At 49.2% G+C, this 18,361-nt stretch overlaps 1 protein-coding gene across 2 annotated transcripts in view; it reads right to left on the reverse strand.

Moving 5' to 3' along the window:
• TAOK2 (TAO kinase 2) overlaps window positions 1-18,361 on the reverse strand; it is a 37,823-nt gene that overhangs the window by 8,592 nt on the left and 10,870 nt on the right. Inside the window, exons 3-17 of one of the 2 annotated variants that reach the window (XM_080977854.1) lie at window positions 18,185-18,256; window positions 17,896-17,997; window positions 17,226-17,271; window positions 17,033-17,129; window positions 15,346-15,459; window positions 14,755-14,846; window positions 14,495-14,588; window positions 14,251-14,332; window positions 13,526-13,693; window positions 13,226-13,438; window positions 11,978-12,106; window positions 10,634-10,870; window positions 9,178-9,306; window positions 7,519-7,722; window positions 6,202-6,441 (exon numbers count right to left, since the gene is read on the reverse strand). In XM_080977854.1, the coding sequence (XP_080833980.1) occupies window positions 6,202-6,441; window positions 7,519-7,722; window positions 9,178-9,306; window positions 10,634-10,870; window positions 11,978-12,106; window positions 13,226-13,438; window positions 13,526-13,693; window positions 14,251-14,332; window positions 14,495-14,588; window positions 14,755-14,846; window positions 15,346-15,459; window positions 17,033-17,129; window positions 17,226-17,271; window positions 17,896-17,997; window positions 18,185-18,256 (2,019 nt within the window). Of the gene's footprint in view, window positions 1-1,381; window positions 6,442-7,518; window positions 7,723-9,177; window positions 9,307-10,633; window positions 10,871-11,977; window positions 12,107-13,225; window positions 13,439-13,525; window positions 13,694-14,250; window positions 14,333-14,494; window positions 14,589-14,754; window positions 14,847-15,345; window positions 15,460-17,032; window positions 17,130-17,225; window positions 17,272-17,895; window positions 17,998-18,184; window positions 18,257-18,361 lie in introns of those variants that run through there. The other variant, XM_080977853.1, reaches the window with a different exon arrangement.

Here is an 18,361-nt window from a genome sequence, read left to right on the forward strand (position 1 = left end):
CTTCTCTGCCCTCTCCTTATCTAAGTAGCGTTCAGGTTCTTTAAGGAACGCACTGGGGCTGGGGAGAGTGTATGGGGTGCACCACAAACACTTAAAACTTCCCAGTTAGGAGTCAGCGGTCAGGAGAAGGCAAAGTTGAGTTTCTATTTCTGTGCCACCTCCTCGTTAGGAGGTGGTCTACAAAAATGTTATCATCAAACCCACAGAGCGAATACCAAAGTCCCTTGTGTTATGAATGGGATGAATGAGGGCAGACGCCTTACATAGGTGCCAGGAATGGGAAGGCAGTGGCGACATGGGGAGGAAACTCTTGTGCCTCATAAGGAAAACTGAGCCTCACAGCTGGGAGGTCAGGGAGGAAGATGCTTAAAGATTAAGCAGAAGGATACTTTTTGAACTGAGACTAATGTAAGGCAGGTGGAACACACTTTTGTCACTGCCGTGGCTGACCTCTGGGAAGCCTCTGGGAGAGGGGACCTTTGTCATATGATGCAGCAGGAACCCACCTCAAAGCTGTGGGTCTGTGTTTATTTTGGAGCCCACATGTGTTATTTTTGCTTGGAAGCTGTGTGTGCAATTATTCTGTGGTACTCTGGGTTGCAGAGAATAAAGGCTGGCACAAGTCAAGCCGCCCCCCATGTATTCACACAGGGCACAAACCACCAGGAAGAATTCTAGGGTGATCCTCACAGAGATGTTCGCAGAGGGTTGTACTACAAGCATAAAAGCAGCCTCCCAAAGCAACCTCCCAAATGGCACCCAAAAACCGACTGCCTGAGGCAGCTGCCTCACCCAGATGCACGTTTTCATGACTCAAATGTATTGCTTCCCAATGTCCCTTAGAAACAAGTGCATTAGCTACCAAGCTGATTGGGCTGTTGTTCATTTCGGGCAGTGGGGGTTGCAGGAGCGTGGGGCACGGCCCTCAAAGGTTGCAGTTCGACTTTTGAACATATAGCAGCAAATGGAAATGATGTAAAACAGGCAGGCTAATAAAATTGCCCAGATCCATCCCCCCGCCTCCTTTCTCCTTGAGTATTCTAAATTTCAGGAACATTCCCACCACCCCTGAGTGTAGAAAGTTATGGACAGTTACAGCTTCTCAGAGTTAATGAGAAACAAAGGTAATAGTGGGGTGCAGAGAGGAAATGCATAGATCCCCCTCTGATTCAGATTTTGAATAATACTCCAAACTTTTACAAACATACAGTGCAAAATTTCAGGGAGAGGAAAGCTTAAAAACAAGGTGTTTGGGGGCAACAGAGGTGTGAAAACAGACTCGTAGCCCAGCTCCTAAGCTTAAAGTGCCTCATTTTATTTTTTTAAAAATTGAGAAATAAATAAAACCAAACTCAAAACTCACAATACAGAGGTGGTGAAGTGTGGTGCAGAATTCTTTTTATTTTTCCTTCAAAGTTTCACATGCATCCACAACAGGGGAGGGAGAAATAAATAAACCACAGATGAATACCTTCCCCGCACAAAATGGGAGAAATAAATAAAAAAAAATTTAACAGAGAAAAAAAATGCAAGGAGGATAAGGGGGAAACCACAGCACAAACGCACACACACAAAATAGGAAGAAATACAAGTACACTATTAAAATGGACAAAACAGAATCTGGATTAATGAAAATAAGTTTGGCCAAAAAATGGAGGAATGCTAAAAAATAAATCCATGATTTGAACAAAATAGGAAATAAATAAAAAAAGACCACAGATTAACCAAAAAAGGGAGAAACACAGGATAAGCACTTGATGTACAAAATGGGACCAAAATTAGATCGATAAATGCAGAATTAAGACAAAATTAGGGATAATCTCAACTTGGGGTTGGTTTTTTTTAAAGGCTGTAGTAACAGAATCAGACCGCAAGCTGGGGGGGGGGGGGAATGTAAAAATGCACGAAGGAAACAATTTAAAAATGAGGCACCAATTAAACCAGAACTGTAGGCTGTTAGTTACAAAATGATTTAACAGCATAAAACACAGTTGGCGTGTCATGGGAATGTGAAAAATCCTTGCTTTGTCTGGGAATCTAAATTTACTAGCTGTAAAAACAAACGACAAAAATGGGATTTACTCTCAGATTTGGTGTGTTCAGGATTACTCTCTAAAGATATTCAAGCTCAACCACCCCAGTTTGGCTTTTTAAAAAATTGTTAATTTAGTGCCTATTTGGCTGCCAAAGATCAACTTTTAAATAAGTCAGGTTTTGTTTCCAAAAACAAAGAAGCCACGTCTATCAGCAACGCTCTTCATATACGAACTTGATTGAGATATTGTAGCGTCTGGGTGATTACCTGATTAGAGCATCCTTTCCCAACTTTGTGCTCTCCAGATGTTTAGGGCCCATCAGCCCAGCCAGCATGGCCTGGAGTTGTAGTCCAAAACATCTGGTGGGCACAAGGCATGGTAAGGGCTGGGATAGAGAGTTAAAATAGGCAAGGTAATCATTTTTTTAATGACACGAGTAATCACTGCAAGACTATGGGAGCTTCTGCAAATACCCGGAATTCTTCAACACGGTTGTTACTTGTGTTACAAAAGGCAAGCATCTCATCCAGGTGTAAAAGGGCCAGGCACTCTGATGCCATTGCCACAGCTCAAGCTGTGGGTGACTGAGGACAGAGATCCCAGAGTAATGAGGGCATTCAGATCCTGGGGTAGGAAAGGTGGAATAGTTGGCTCCCTGGGACAGGGGAGAGCTTGAGGCACTGCTATCCCTGGGATGGTCCCTGTGCTTCAACAAGCTGCAAGGAGCCAACAAAAAGGTTGGTTCACCACCTGAAAAACTACCAACCATCCCAGCATTTGGGGAGGTGCTCAATGGCAAACTTAACTTTTCCATTCTTACATAGGTCCACTAAAGCAAACTGGTTAAAACCCTAACCATTACTTCAAAGTCCTGGCTTGTGGTATTTGAAGATTTCTTTTATAAGGGCAAGAGAGAGAGAAAGAGAGAGTAAGAACTGCTTGATTGGCCCATTGTGCTTTCAAATGAAAAACCTGTAGCAATAAGTTGGATTAAAAAAAAAATTTCTCCCGTTTTCAGTCATTTTTTTTATAAAAAAAATCTCACATTAGCTCTTTGTCCCTCCCCACAAAAACTGGTTTTATATAAAACTTAGCAAAAAAAAATCACAAACATACACAAACATAAAATTAAAAGTCAGCTTGAAATATGTACATTCAAGTAAAAAAAAAATGAAGTGAAGGGAGGTTGTTACAATTAGGGTGGAAAATGATAAATATATATATATTTGTAGAACGGTGGAAATATATATATTAACGGCGAAAGAATCACCTAAAATTAGTTAAGCCCTTAGGAGCTGGTAGGAGTCTGATTTCTTGAAACATGTACACCCCTTTAGGTTTGTAAGTTTCCAGATCGATTGAAACAAGGTTCAGTGGGGGAGAGGGAGGGAGAATGATAAAATTTAAGGTGATATGGATCCTGACCATTTAAGGAGCTGATAATGAACAGAAGCCTATTTATTTTGATGACTGTATATTCAGCCCCAGAACCCGCTACCTTCTTTGGGGGTTCTATGTTTGAAGGAAATGGAGGACCGTACTTATCCCCTCATTGCTCAAAGTAGGTTAAAGATGGAAACAAGAGTGCCTGGACTTTTAAAAAAGAGGTTACTGGAAAATGGTTGCAAGAGTGGAGTATTCTGCAAACTGCAGCCCCTGCCCCCTTAGCAAACTCCTCTTTTCATTGGGGAACATTGAACAGGACCTTTCGACCTCAGACACTAGCACACATGAAACTCACACCTCAGTTCTAAGGGGCTTGGAAATCTCTTCAGCTTAACCCACACCTCCACATCTTCTCCCAGCCAGCTGGAACGGGCGCCAAAGAATACCCAACCCACCCAAACACAGCCAGCTCAAAAGGGCGTCATCAGGTGATTCTTTCCTCGTTAGGGTAATGAACACTCAACAACGCTCCGCCCCACCCCCATTGTGTAAACCAATAAGGAGCTAGAACAAACTTCTGGTCCTCCCGCAACTTCAAAACTCCTTTTATCAAAGGCTCAGAGGGATCCCTGGCCTTAAGACATTAAATTCTCTCCCCTTGCTGTTGGGTTCTATATACCAATACCACAACACTGGATGGAAAGTAGTAAAAGGTTTTCAGAGTAAATACTGTCACTTGCTCTGCCTGATCTCCCATAAGTCCAGAGACTGGCCAACCTCCCAGAATTCTGTGTGCGAGACCAGAGGACCAGGATGCCAGAGTCCCACTGGAATGGACTGTTTCACCGTTTTAGAACAGGATGTGGAGCCCTCCAAGGGCTCCTTATCTCCAGGGTCTCCTGGCAGGCTGGCTTCCTTGCACACTTCTCCTCCTACTAATGCGCCTCGCTGACCCTACAGAATGCCCCCGGGGCCTGGCTGTCAGGCGGGGGATGCGGGAAGGCCTTTCCTCTCGCAGGACATGCAGCCCCTTGAGGCAATGCAGGGCCGAAGGAGGCAGCTGAGCACAAATCACCTCCGTGAGGATCTTGTTGATGCTGCAAATCGGCTTGGCAAGAAGGGCCGCGGCCTTGCGGTGCCAGGGCAGGGACGGCTGGCGCTGGCGGGACAGCACCGGGATGCGGCTGCGGAAGCCGCCTTTGTTGGTTTTGGGGAAGAGGCGGAACAGCCCCTGCTCGGTGACCAGCCCCAGGCGCTGGAGGAGGCGGAAAGCCGGGCGTGGGAGACGGAGCAGGGCCAGGAGCCAGAAGCGGCGGGCGCGGCGGGGGAATCCCCTCAGACTATGCCGTGCGAGTGCCCCCAAGAGGTAAAGGGGCAGGAACAGCCAGGGAGAAGCTAACAGGTAGGAAGCCAGGAGGATGACAGGAACGTACAGGCGCTCCCTACTGGCACTCAGCCCCACCACACCCACTGCCCCCGCCATCTTGGCCAGGAGGAGAAAAGACGCTCCAGAAAGGAGGAAGACAGAGTGCAATAAGGTGTACGTAACCCCCAGGCCCACCAGAGCCCCTTCGAGGGCCAGGAGGATATCCTGAAACCCGCCACCCTGCGCCCACAGTGCAGCAAGGAGCAGCAAGAGAGTTGGCGCACATGGGTAGGCAGAGACTAACAGTGCCAGGACCACGCAGAGAGCGTGGGGCAGCATGGCTGCCACGGGAGGTGGGACAGGGCGGGCTTTGCTGCTGGCCTGCTGGCTGTAGAGGTCTTCAGGGGCTGGGCAGCCATCTCCCGGGCCTCGCAGGGCCCCCTCTTCGAGGACAGCGGGTAAGGCATGGGAGTATAAATTGCCTTCACATGTGAATGGATCCAGCTTATCAGCCTCTTGCCCATCAGGCTCTGGAACGCCTGGCCGCCCCCGAACGGACAACAGAACCCCAGAGCCCTCTCCAAAGTGACCCCGCACTCCAAAATACCTCTGGCTTACTTCTAGATCAGCAACCCCCTCTGCACAGTGTTCTTGCTGTTTCAAGCTTGTTTCACCGAAATCTGGAATCCAACCTTCTTTTCTGTCTGGATCTAGGACTCCCTCGTCCTTCCCACTGAGCCAAAGACACTCCTGTCTCTGCTCTAAAGCAGCAGCTTCCTCCCCATCTGGAATTTCGCTTGCCAGGCATTGCCAACCAGGCTTTACATCCCCAGGACGCTTTGATTCAGGCACCAAGGCCTCCAAACCTTGCTCATCCAGCTCTCCAACCCCCTTTGGCGACCAGTCCTGTACAAGACCCCCAATATGCACTGCATCCAGTTCTAGATCCTCCTCCTCCAGGCCATACTCTAAAGCCACATGCCCATGGCAGTCTAGCTCTGGCTCCAGAACCCCCATTTCATGGCTACACTTCCCTAAAAGGTTGGGACATTTTATTCCTGTGTCTACAACAACACCCTGAGTTGGCTCCAGAACCTCTCCAATAGGTTTGCATCGGCCTAGATCATCATGACAAGGGCTACCAGACTCCGAAACAGCCGATTCACATCCTCTTGAGTCTAGTGGCCCAAAGTGTGCGCATTTAGATTCTGCATCTGCCGGGCATTTCTGAACCCTGGCTGCACAGTCACAGGGACTAGGCCCACACAAGTGGTCCTGCAAGGGCTCTAGACTTCTGTCCTCATTTGTGTCCATTTCCACAACCCCTGGGTGCCCCTGCCCTGGCTCCAGACCCCTTGCATCCTGCCCGTCAGGGCACCACTGGCAGCAAGGCGGGGTGTAGGTAGCACCTACTTTGAGGCTCTTAGGCTGCTGCCGGACCTCCATGGCGTGTTTCTGGCGCAGCTCCTGCTCCCGGCGCTTATTGTACTCCAGCTGGTTGGAGAGCTCTGTTTGGTGCTGTAGGCGGGTGAGCTCCGTGCGGGTGCGCTGGACGGTGTGCAGGTGCCGGAACTCCAGTTCCTGCGTGGATTCGTGCTGGCGCAGAAGCATGGCGCACTCCAGGTCCTTCTGGGTCTGCTTTTTGTTCAGCTCCTGAGGGAGGAAGCAAGGGAAAGGCATTAGAACTGCACCTCCCACGGAGACTCGCTTCTTCCTGGCATCAAGGCTTTTAAAAGGGTCAGCTTTCTTTCTTACATCCAGGTTTCCAATGGCCACATTCTTCTCCCAAGGGCCCGAGAATAACAATTGTCTCATTGCCCCTTGCTCTAATGTCAAGGGCTGCAAGCACTCTCCCTCCAAGCCTATGAAAATACAGAATTTGGGACTGGAGGCAAAAGCCAGCATCTTGAGCAACACCCAGCTCTCTTCTATTTTAAAGAACACTATTTTCTAGCAAAGCTTCCAGATGATGCTGGAATGCAGGTGTTGTTGGTTAGGCTCTATGATTAGTATAAAAAGGAGATGTTCAGCAAATCGAGGAAATAGTTTATAACAGTTTATATAATGAGGTTTGTGAAGGTTTTGCAGAATTTTGCATGTATGCATGTGCACACATAGAATTTGTATTGTTTCAGTGCAGAATTCATTGTTTCAAAGAAGAGATCAACTTGCTGACACCATATTTTAGCAGAGGTGGCCAGCGGCCACAAATGCATTAGAGTTAAACGGGCTCGGCCCTGTATACCGGAAGGAGTGTCTCTGCCCCCACTGTTCAGCCCAGACGCTGAGATCTAGTTCCGAGGGCCTTCTGGCAATTCCCTTGTTGCAAGAGGAGATGTTACCGGGAAACAGACAGAAGGCCTTCTTGGCAGTGGCACCCTGCCTATGAAACACCCTACCATCAGATGTCAAGAAGATAAAGAACTACACAACTTTTAGAAGACACCTGAAGGCAGCCCTGTTTTATTGTGTTGGCAGCTGCCCAGAGTGGCTGGGGTAACCCAGTCAGATGGGCGAGGTACAAATATTATTAGCTCCTGTTCTTGTGCTGCTCCACATCCTGCTGCATCGTACTTGCTGGCTCCCTGGGGCAGATACCCAGACATCCCCTGGCAATGTCTGTCCTTCTGGGACAGTAGTGGTGACACCTCCTCACCAAAACAACCCCTCATGAAGCCCTGGCCCTCCCGTGAAACCATCCCTTGCCCACAGCCAACGCCAGACTCTCACCTCTCGCAACAGGTCCTGGTCCAGGTTGTGGCGGGCCAGCAGCATCTTGCGCTTGTACTGGCGGCACTGCAGCTCAAAGTACTGCCGCTGGCGGCGCAGAAGGTTGGCCTCTTCCTCTGCTTGGTAGTGCTGCATGTTCTCCTTCTGCCTCAGCAGCCACTCTTGCTTCTCCCGCTTGGGTGTGCTCTGATTCTCCTGCAGCTCCTGAGAGAGGAAAACAAAAAGTCATGAGAAATGGGACACAATGAAGTATGATAGTATCTCCTCTTACACAGCATGGGCGGAGAAGAGGATCTGGCTGGCGGAAAGGAGCTTGGGCTCTCCCACCGCGGGCCACCTTGATGGGTCCACCCACCTGTCAATCATCTGATGTCACCATGGTGACCTAGCTGCAAAGAAAGTGGGGTGCATTCTAAGCGTGCTCCTGTTTCTTTCCTGAACTCTTTGGCAGCCCAGCCTGGGATTCAAGCCATCAGTGCAGAAGATCTATGTTCCTCAAGCTGGGCTGCGAAGGAAGATCCCTGCAGCCAATCCCAGCAAGGGTTTCAGTCAGCGCTGGTCAACGGATTGGTCCTGGTTGCAACCCTCTGTTTGGGCAAGGATCAGCTGTGCTTGGTGACTCCTGACTGCGAACTCCAGAGCACAATTGATGGATGTTCAAATCAGTGTTGGTTGGTGCAAACTGCAATGCTCACTTTTGGCAAGGATGGGCCAAATTTGGAATTACTGGATGTGAACCAAGGAAAAACCAGAAGAGCATTTTAGGGCTCTTGGTTGTACCTTTGCAGCCACATCTTTACCTGCCCAATACCTGACATCCAATGTGGGCCAGGTGGCTGTGGTTTAGGAAGAATGGCATTATGGGCCAGCTAAGGCCTCCAGCCAGGCTTGATGTAGCCCACAGGCCAGAGGTTCCCCACCACTGCCCTACACCCGGGCATAAAACTGGGTAAAGAACATCTGGATGCAGCTGGCAAATATATGGAGAGTGAGGGTGAAGACCAGCTGCAAAGTCCCAAAGGAACTTCCACAGAATACACTCGTTGCTAAACTTTCTCTAACTGCTCCTTCATTTGAGCGGATCATTCATTCCTCTTGTTCTCACTGAATGAGGAGTGCAGGCACTGCCGGAGGTCCAGTCTTTGCTAAACATTTCCCATGGTGGGCTTCTGCCCACCAAAGAGAGAGAAGAGCCACTCATTCAGTCTCAAGGAAACAGCTCTAGGGCACTAGCTCACTCTTCATAAGCAGGAAGTCAGCCATGGCTTGCAGGGAACTATGAGAATTTTCAGCACTGAGGCAACTCTTGAGTAGCCCCTGACATTTTAAAATTTATATTTTATACGCATCCCCCCTAAAGACTGTATGATTGACTCCTGAATAAGCTCCTTCAAGGACTCTAATTTCAGGTCACTGAATTATCAAGCGGTAGTACCACAGACTGAACCAGAAATTAGCAGTGCCAGATTCAGAGGCCGCACATCCCTCACCCATCCATGACAGCATTCCCAGTTACAGATGGAATCGGAAGACAGCACAAGGGGGAAAAACACGGAGGCTGGGATGAGAGACCAGGAACTTTCCAAAAGGAGGCTGCCAAGCTGGTGTGACCCCTCCCCCTCCCCTCCTGCCTGCTTTGCTCCTCTTAAAAGCAGGTACCTCTTTAAGTTGCTCCTTGCGTAGCTTATACTGCCGCTTCTGCGACTCCAGCAAGTTGCCCAACTCCTTTTTCTGCTGGCCCAAGATATGTTGCTGAAACTTCTTCTCCTCAGCCAGGGCTGCTTTTGCCTGTACAGGGGATGGGTGAGAGAGAAAGAAAGGAAATTCACCCACAAAGGAAGGATGAAGACAGTTTGGCCACGCTCATGGCTGCGTGTGTAGTAGAGTAACTCCATGCAAGCACAGGGAAGTATTTTAAGTGTGGGAGAAAGAAAAGGTAATTGCCATTACGGGGGTGTGGGCAAACTGGCAGAACGTCCAAAGCCAGAGTGGGAAACTGAGTTGGAGTCTCAAAGAGCCTGCCTATGTCTAGCAGAAATAGGCAAATTTGCACCGTTGGCATGGTTTTCAACTCACCATTTTTAATGTGTTTGGGTGGAGGGAGGGGAGCAGGGCATTCAGGCCTGGCTATTGTCGAAGCTGGATGTCCTCTAATACCAACACAGGAGCATAAGAAGCTGCCTTGTACTGAATCAGACCATTGGTCCATCTAGCTCAGTACTGTCTACACTGGACAGCAGCGGCTCTCTGGGGTTTCAGGCAGGGGTCTCGACCAAGGATTGAACCTGGGACCTTCTGCATGCAAGGCAAGCTCCACCACTGAGCTATGGCCCTTCCCCATAAGCAAAAGTATCTGCATTTAAAAGGAAAAATGATCCCTGCAGCAGCAGCAGCAGCTCACTGAAATGATCCCAAAGCACTGAGCTACCAGGTCACAGCTAATGCGGCCAGAAGGGAAGGGAAGAGCCACAGCTACAACAGGAGCCAAAGAAGAGACCCTCTCAGCAACAAGCCTGGACCACCCCAAGTAATCTGGTCAGAAGGGAAGGGAAACCAAAAAGGAAGAGCTTCACTCTTTTTATTGTGGCTGGTTTTTGAAGCACCCCTCCAGCACACGTAGGGCCAGTGTGAAGAGGCCAGGCATTTGCGGAGGGTCTAGGCACCGTTCCAGGGGGTCCGCTGACAAGAACCCCCTGCGCCTGCTCTTCCCTACTGCCTCTCAGCCTGGCCCAGGCAACGGGGCAGCAGTAGGCAAAGGAGGATCCACAAATGACACTGCCTACTTGCTCTCCCTGGCCCACTGCCTGGCAGTCAAGCGAGTGGCAGCAAAGATGAAGAGGAGGACCAATAGCAGCAGTTGGTGATGATGGCAGCAAGGAGCAAGGCTCGCTGCTGCAAGAACACCCCACCTGTCCTGGGTAATGGCTCCCCAAAACCCAGAGCCAGCGCTGAGCATGTGGTTATTCAACAGCCCGAGGAACTCCACTTTCCTACGGGAGCTCCTCCACTAGGGAGGCTACAAGCTCTCTGCCTTCCTCCTGCCGCTTGGAGCCATCGTAACTGTCTCCAACAGAATCTCCCCAGCTCTGGCAAGGCAACCCCCCACTGCGCTCACCTCCTTCTCAAATATAGCTTGGTGCTTCTTGGCCAGTTTCTCAGCCTCAGCAGAGAAGTTGCTGCGATGGGCCTCCAGCTCCTTGTCGAGCCGCAGCTGGTGCTCGTCCAGCTCTGCCCGGAGCTTGTTCTCCAGAGCCAGCAGCTGCTTCTGGTGCTGGCGCCGCATCCGCTTGTAGCCGCTCATCTGGTCCCGCAGCGCCGAGTCTTGCTCGTGCTCCTGGATCTGGCGAGTCACCTGGGGAAGGGCGGCAGGAGGTAAAAGTTAGGCAACCCTGAGTTTCGCAGGCCCCACTGCTTGTGTGCTTACTCCTGAATTAGAGTTGCATCCTGTTAAGGGGGAAGCTCAGCACCACCCTTTCCTGGTCCATCCTCAACACCCTGCCTACAAGAGCCTGTAATCTGAGAACTAGACCTGCCACATCTTGTCAATTAATCCATTTTTATCAAGCACCAACCATTAAATCTGGAACTTTTAAATTATTATAGGTACTGATAAAAGTTGCAGGTAGCAGGCACCACCCTATTTTTACTTTATTACATTGACACCCCTCTTTCTTCCATGAGACTCCAAGGTTTGGCACACAGCTGCGCCCCACTCCCTCTCTGAGACTTCCCCCTTCTAACACGGTGCCTGTTGCACCGTGTGCATGCATCATCAAAAATGGTGTGGCTCTCTGGAGCTACTTTTTTTATTCATATATTAGATTTATTAATCAATTAAGGAATCAATCCATTGCTTAAGTTTCAGCAGCCCAACACAGAAACAGAGCTTCCTTTTTTTCTCTCCCACAGAACATTCCTAGCCTCCCTTGGTTACAAAGTGTGTTGGGGAAATGCCCCAAAGGTAAGAGTATTGAACATGGGACTTCTAGGTCTCCATGATTCTCCCTCTGCTCCTTCAATAGGAAGTGTTACCTAAGAACAACAATAGATGTTAATAGTCCATGACAAATCTTTCCCCCCGGAATCTGTCCATTCCTTTTCTAAATGGGTCACTTTGGGGCCAGTTTCCCTCCATCCTGGCACCCTCTGGGGCTGCTGGGAGTTGTAGCATGAAACATGTGAAAGGTGCCAGGTTGTGGGGGCTGCATCCTGAGCCCTTAATACTTCTGAAGGACATGAATTCTCATTTTTTATACAGCTAGCAAGAATCTCATCTTAAGAAATGAGGATTCAGGAGGAAGCAGAACCTACTACTTGGGAAGAAGTTGTATAAACCCTGCAGTTTCTGCAGCCTCCGTATAAAAACAAGGTGCTGGGCCATGAACAATGAAGAGACTGGACTTGGTTTGGAGGGGGGGAAATCATGCTTTGTCCAAACACGCCTTCACCTTCCACTCACCAGAGAAGCTGTACGGATGGTCGCAAAGTGGTCTCGGTTGCGGCAGTAGGCACGGCGCCGGGCAGCTGATGATGAGCTCTGGGGCTCCATCTCAGGCTGGTACGGGTCATCGTACAGGTTGTCGTGGCCCTGAGAAGCACCAAAACAGGCCTGTGAGAAATGCAAAACCTACACGGTTCTATCACCTTCTCTTTATGCTGGATGACCTGGGTCAACAGAAAGCGCCACAGCTGGGTGAGGCTGGGTGGGACACAATTTAATTACCCCATCCAGTGAGGAGGGAAGTGGCTCCATTGGGCTTAAATTTGTCTTGGCGAGGCAGAAATTAATGTTTTATTCTTCCATGGAAATTTTTCTGTTCTACGGGTTTACTACTAACAATGAATGGATGCCAATTGCAAATACAACTATTAGGCAAGCAAGCTTGGCAATTTCAAAGCATTGTGCACAGTAAACACAAATACAATAAGCATGTGGAAATAGATCACTCTCTAGGGCAGGGGTAGACAACAAGGTGCCCTCCAGATGTTCTTGGACTACAACTCCCATCAGCCTCAGCCAGCATGTCTAATGGTCAGGGATGATGGGAGCTGGTCCAATGACATGTGGAGGGCATCAGAACATTTTCTGATGATGCAAACTGAACACTGTCCAATGGAATATGAGCCCATGCAAATTAGCCTAATTCGTACAGGAAAATTTCCCCAAAATCCCAGGTTGCCAGGTATGTCCTTTACAACCATTGGTTTCTGGGCAGAGTGGGGAAGGTGGGATAAATCTATGCTTAAGATGAGCTTAGCTGTGAAGCAATGGGGCTAATAGGCTTTCAGAGCTAAGGATGCTTTAGCTGCAGACCCAAACTCTTTGGTCTCTACTGCCTTGCTCCCCACCACCATTCCTATCATATTGTGTGAATCCAACCCACGTTCAGAGGTGGGCCAGTCCCACAATTCACCCACCTGGGCAGGACCAACCTGTGATTCCCGCATCTTTACCACCTCCTACCACCACCCACCAGCATGGGAGAGCTTGAGGAAGGCCATGGCAACTGACGCTTCCTACCCAACCGGAGCTGCTCCCTAAATTTTGCCCTTCACTACGGCATCAAGTCAGCGTGTCTGCTTCCGTGCTTCTTTGGGCTCTAATCATGGAAAGGCACAAGTGACTTTGTTTCCCAAGCCCACTCAATCCTGCTCCCTCCTGTTATCATTCAGACCCTCCCACTACCAAAGCACATGTATCCTGTACCGGAAGGCGATGGATGACGGAGCTGTTGGAGGTGACTGTGTGCTCGCCTTCCTGCATCATGGCAATCTCAGCCCCATCGTCGTCATCGGAGGCATCCGCCAGGCTGTTGACGCTGCTGCTCTGGCTGCTAGCGCTGATGGACATGCTGGGCACCGAATGGCTACTCTCCATGCTGTTGATGGTGCCTGTACGGTGGAGAAACTGCTCCACCTCCTAGAACAACATAGAGAGGGTAAGAGGTTGGGGAGGAAGCTGGAGCGGGGAAGAAGTTGCCTTGGGTAACCAGGTAGAACCACTAACCTCCTCCTCTTCTGGTGCCTCTGCATTTGGGCCATTCTGTGCCTCCTGGAAAAGGATTTTCTTCATCTTGCGGTACTGCAGGTTGTCCAGCTCCCGCACAGCATCCTTGGTTCGCTGGATCAGGTCCATGATAACTGTCTGGGGACGTTCCCTCAAGAGGAAGCGATGCTGGGGAAGAATGAGCACGAGGTTGGTTGAAAATGGTTCTCCAGAGCAGGTTTTTCACAAATCCACTTTAACTGGATCAATTCTGTTCCACTAACGACTCAAACTAATCTACACAGTGCACTCTCAGCTTGTCTGGGAGGTGAATCAAAGTGATGAGGAACCGCAAATACATTGACCAAAACATTTAAACATTATTTTTCACAGGTGGAGCATCTTTTTAACAATGAAAAACAAAGGGGAAGATTTGTATAGTTGTTTCCTGGGGAACAACGTTGAAGGGAGTTACTTATGAAGGTTGATCCCACGTGATAACTCTCCACCTACACTCCCCACCCCATGTTACCTAGCTAATTTCACGTCTTGGCAGTCCTCGGCATGTGTTTTCCTCTGAATGAAATTTCTAATAGAAAAACAGCTTTCTTCTTCTGCCCTCAGCCTCACTTTCACTGTCCCACAGACAGGACTGTGTTGTGACCAAAGTTTCAGAGACATAAGTGGACTACGGGTAGAGGAGACAGAAGGCCCCTATTCAGGGGTGCAGCTGAGCTGAGCAGTACCTTGAGCAGCACATCAGAGGTTGGGCGGTCCTGGGGGATCTTCTGCAGGCACGAATCCACAAAGTTCCGGAAATATTCTGACCTGAAAGAAGTAAAGAAAGAGCAATCCAGGAGGCCTGCCTTCTTTCCAACTCCAACCTCAGCTTCTGTCACTGGTCCCAGCTCTAAACCCATCAATCACTATTTCCAGGATCCTAGAACGCCCTTCATTTTCATAAACACATGAATTGGGGGCCTTTCTTACCAGTGACTGGACTGGAGCAGCGGAGAATCATTCTGGGCGATGTGGTATAAGGCACTCATAGCATTCATGTTAAAGAGGGGTGGTTTGCGCTCCGCTGGGGATACAGGGACACTGATGTTAACAGCGACATTTCACTTTCCCCCAAGACATTTCCCCTCCTGCCTCCCCCACCTTAAGAACTCTGGCAGCTCCAAGCTTGCCAGGGCAAGGAGGTCCTTGGAACACACCACCTTCTCTATTCCTAAGAGCGTATCCCATACCAAGTTCGATGCATGTGATGCCAAGTGACCAGACATCCACCTTGCCGTCGTACTGCCCCTCGTCCATGGCTAGGATCACCTCGGGAGCCATCCTGGAAAGAGCAGAGTGCACAGTGGCCTGAGATCATGATTCACAGTTTGTTAAGAATCTATAGCTGGGGTGGTAGTGAATGTAGTGTCCCCAAATGTCATGGGGCTACAACTCCCATTGGCACCAGCCAGCCAGGTCAATGGTCAGGTATGATGGGAGCTGGAGAGCAACAACATCTACAGAGCCACCTCGATATACGGCATTTTATCTGCAAAAAAGGGCAACCCTCTGCTTCCACGCAGTACCACTTTACTTTTCTACTTCTCAACATCTCCAACTCTTCCCTCCAGAAAATGCAGGCCCTATCAAATCCAATAAATTCTCTTTGCTTTTCAAGGAACCTAGTTTGCGCACATCGAACCTCACTCCCAATTTGCCCTGCCATATTTTCACGCAAACACTATTCTCCTAATGAAGGGCGAGGCCTACAACTGCTTCTTGCCACAGATCTTCCCGCTTGTCTCCCAGGTCACACAAACATCCAGTTCTTGCTCTCTTACCAGTATGGGGTGCCAACAAAGGAGTTAGCGGGAGCAATGATGGAGGCCGAGCCAAAGTCCCCCAGTTTCACTTGTCCTGGCTCAGTCAGCAGGATATTCCCAGCTTTCACATCTCTGGAAAAGGCAAAGCTTAGTGATTAAGAACTGCATGTGGGAGCAGAGATAACCATGGACTGGAAGGTGGGCAGAGAGGGAAAACAAGTGTGAGAAGCGGGGGGGGGGGGGGGGAAGCAGGAGGATGGAATCGTGGCAGGAGATGTGTGCACTGAAAACTGCATGCCGGGGGGCAGGGCTAGATGGAGATGGTTAGGCTGAACTGCTTAGCCTTATTCAAGTGGCCAACCTCTTACACAAGTATAACCAGATCACACATAGTTCTAAGTCACAGAGGGGGGCCTACGTGTAAACAGAAGGCTTTCTGCTTCAGTCCTAAAGCAGAGCCAGAGGGGTTTTGTGGTTAGAGTATTGGACCAGGACCAGGGAGAACAGGTGTAAAATCCTCATTCAGGCATACCACTCACTAGTTGATTTTGGACCAGTCACTGTCTCTCAGCCTAACCTACCTTCAGAGGGTTCTTATGAGGATAACATGGGGAGAGGGAGAACCATCTACGCCACCTTGAGTGCCTTGGAGGAAAAGTGGGATGTAAATGCAATAAATAAATGCGTGCAAGGATGAGGCATTGGAGATGTGGAAAAGGGCCTGATGGCATGCATGGTCCCACTCTCCCAACACATGCCAATGTATTCATGTGGACCCTGACATGTGCTAGAACCCAATAAACAATGGCTTGCAAATTATACTGTGGGGGCTTTGTCATCCTGTCTGTGGATCACGCAAAGGGCATGAGCAACTAAATATACAAGTTAGGATAGAGAGAGAGAAACTCGAGCCACAGAGACCTGGCTTGCAAACAACACTAAGCCTTTGATTGTTTAGCCGAAGTGTGGTGCCCAAACCCACAGCAGCAGAACTAACGTTGGCTTGTTTTCTGGCAACAAACCATGATGTGAAACCATGGCTAATTGTGGCTTGGTATTATCTCCTTGCTCAACCATGGGTTGTCTAGTGAGCATTGAGGGTTGAGTGGTCAAACTATGGAGGCAAGAGGTAAGCACAGCTGGAAAGCAAAGCAAGTTTCAGAGAAAGAAACTCTTGGCTTATTTGCCTGCCTGAAAGATAACCCATGGTTTGTTGAATAAATCTTAGCTAAAACAAAGCATGGCTTACCATTATATATGAACACAGCCAGACTGTCTGGCCTTGCAGTTTTAAACCAAAAGCTGCCATTTGCCACGATTTCTCTAGATGTAAAGTGGGAGGAGGAAGGGAGGAAGTATACAGATTTTATGGTGCAGCAGCTTCAAGGCCATATTGTGCCCTTACAATGCAGGACGTTTCAAGCAGCTTTCTCTGATGTTTGCATTCAGCTCATACATAAAGTTTATTTTCTGTCTCTGTGCTGAAAACCCCACAGGAATCACTTGCATGAATCAAATGCAAATATGCCTTGATGTGGCAGTTAAAAGTAGCAAATAATTCAATTTAAAATCAGAAGGGTCCATAAGGACTGCACCCTCATGGTAAGATAGGGACATGGCAATTCAGCCATCCAGGCTCCTGTGGACTATGCCTAAAAACAGCATGGGAAGATGTGGGCACACAGGGCAGGACTGCCCATCTCACCTGTGGATCATGTTGTGCGAATGCAGGTATGCAAGCCCCTGCAGGGCACCGTGTGTTATGGCTGCAATCTCTACTTCCTGCAGCGGTTTCTTGTGCACTAGGAAACATGGGAGGGAGGAGAGAGCATCACATATAAGTGTAGGAAAAAGGGATACAGAATATCTACCCATCTCACATGGTCTTGGGTACTCACCTTCCAGCAAGTCCGAGGCAGAGCCCAGGCAGTACTCCATCACCAGCTGATGAGGTGAGAAGGCAGGGAAGGAAGTTAGCACAGGGCAGAGCATTCCTCTGAACCCCACCTGCCAACCAGTCCCCCAAACCGTTACATACCTGGGACTTCCGATTCACTTAAGAACATAGGAAGAGCCCCTGCTAAATCAGACCAAAGGTCCATTTAGTCCAGCATCCTGTTCCCCACAGCAGCCAACAAGATGCCTTCAGGAAACCCATAAGCAGGTCAGAAGGCAAATGCCCTCCCATCCTGTTGCCCTCCTGTCAACTGGTATTCAGAGGTATACTGCTCCTACACATGGAGGTTCCATTTAGCTATCATGGTTAACAACCACAGATAGTCTTATCCTCCATGCATTTGCCTAGCCCTGCCCCCCCTCTAAAGCTATCTTAAAGCAGCAGCCACAACCACATCATGCAGCTGTCACTTTCATGAATGAATTTTGCTTTGTCTGTGAAAATCTCTCTCTCTGTTTTATAAGATCCATACTTGCTCTTTAACCTAAGCAAGAAACCCAACCACTACTCAGACCCCTCCTGCACCCATCCAAAACCTCCATCATTCAAAGATCAGAAAATCTTCCTGGAGCCCAAAAGGTTAATGTGAGCAGCTTCCCCTCTCATCTTACCCATGCTGTATGTTCCCGTAGATAGCAGCCCTTGTATTCAATGGTGTTCGGGTGCCGCAGCTTTTGCAGAAACTTCACCTCTTTGATAATATCCTGCCATTTCTGGAAGATACACAAAGGGGGCCTGAGCATGGAGAAGCCTGAATTCCAGATGAAGGAGAGAATGGGACGGAGCCCAATGGATCCAGGGCACTCTCAGTCTATCTAGAGACCAAGGGAACTTAATCACCAAGGTCTGCTGGCAGGCCAGCTGCGACTAGTGTTGTCAGAAGAAGGGTGAAGCACAAACCTCATTAGACTGCTTCCCACTGTAGGACATTTTCTTGATGGCCACCACTTCATTGTTACGTATGTCTCGGGCCTGTGGAAGGAACAGAGTGTCAGGAAGCTGTTGGGGGGGGGGGGGAGCAATGGCCAGATTCAGAGGCAGTCGATTCAGAGGGCTGAGCAGAAGCTGGCTTCTCTG

This window comes from Podarcis pityusensis (assembly GCF_964106645.2).
Source record: "Podarcis pityusensis genome assembly, chromosome: 13".
Lineage (NCBI taxonomy): Eukaryota > Metazoa > Chordata > Lepidosauria > Squamata > Lacertidae > Podarcis > Podarcis pityusensis.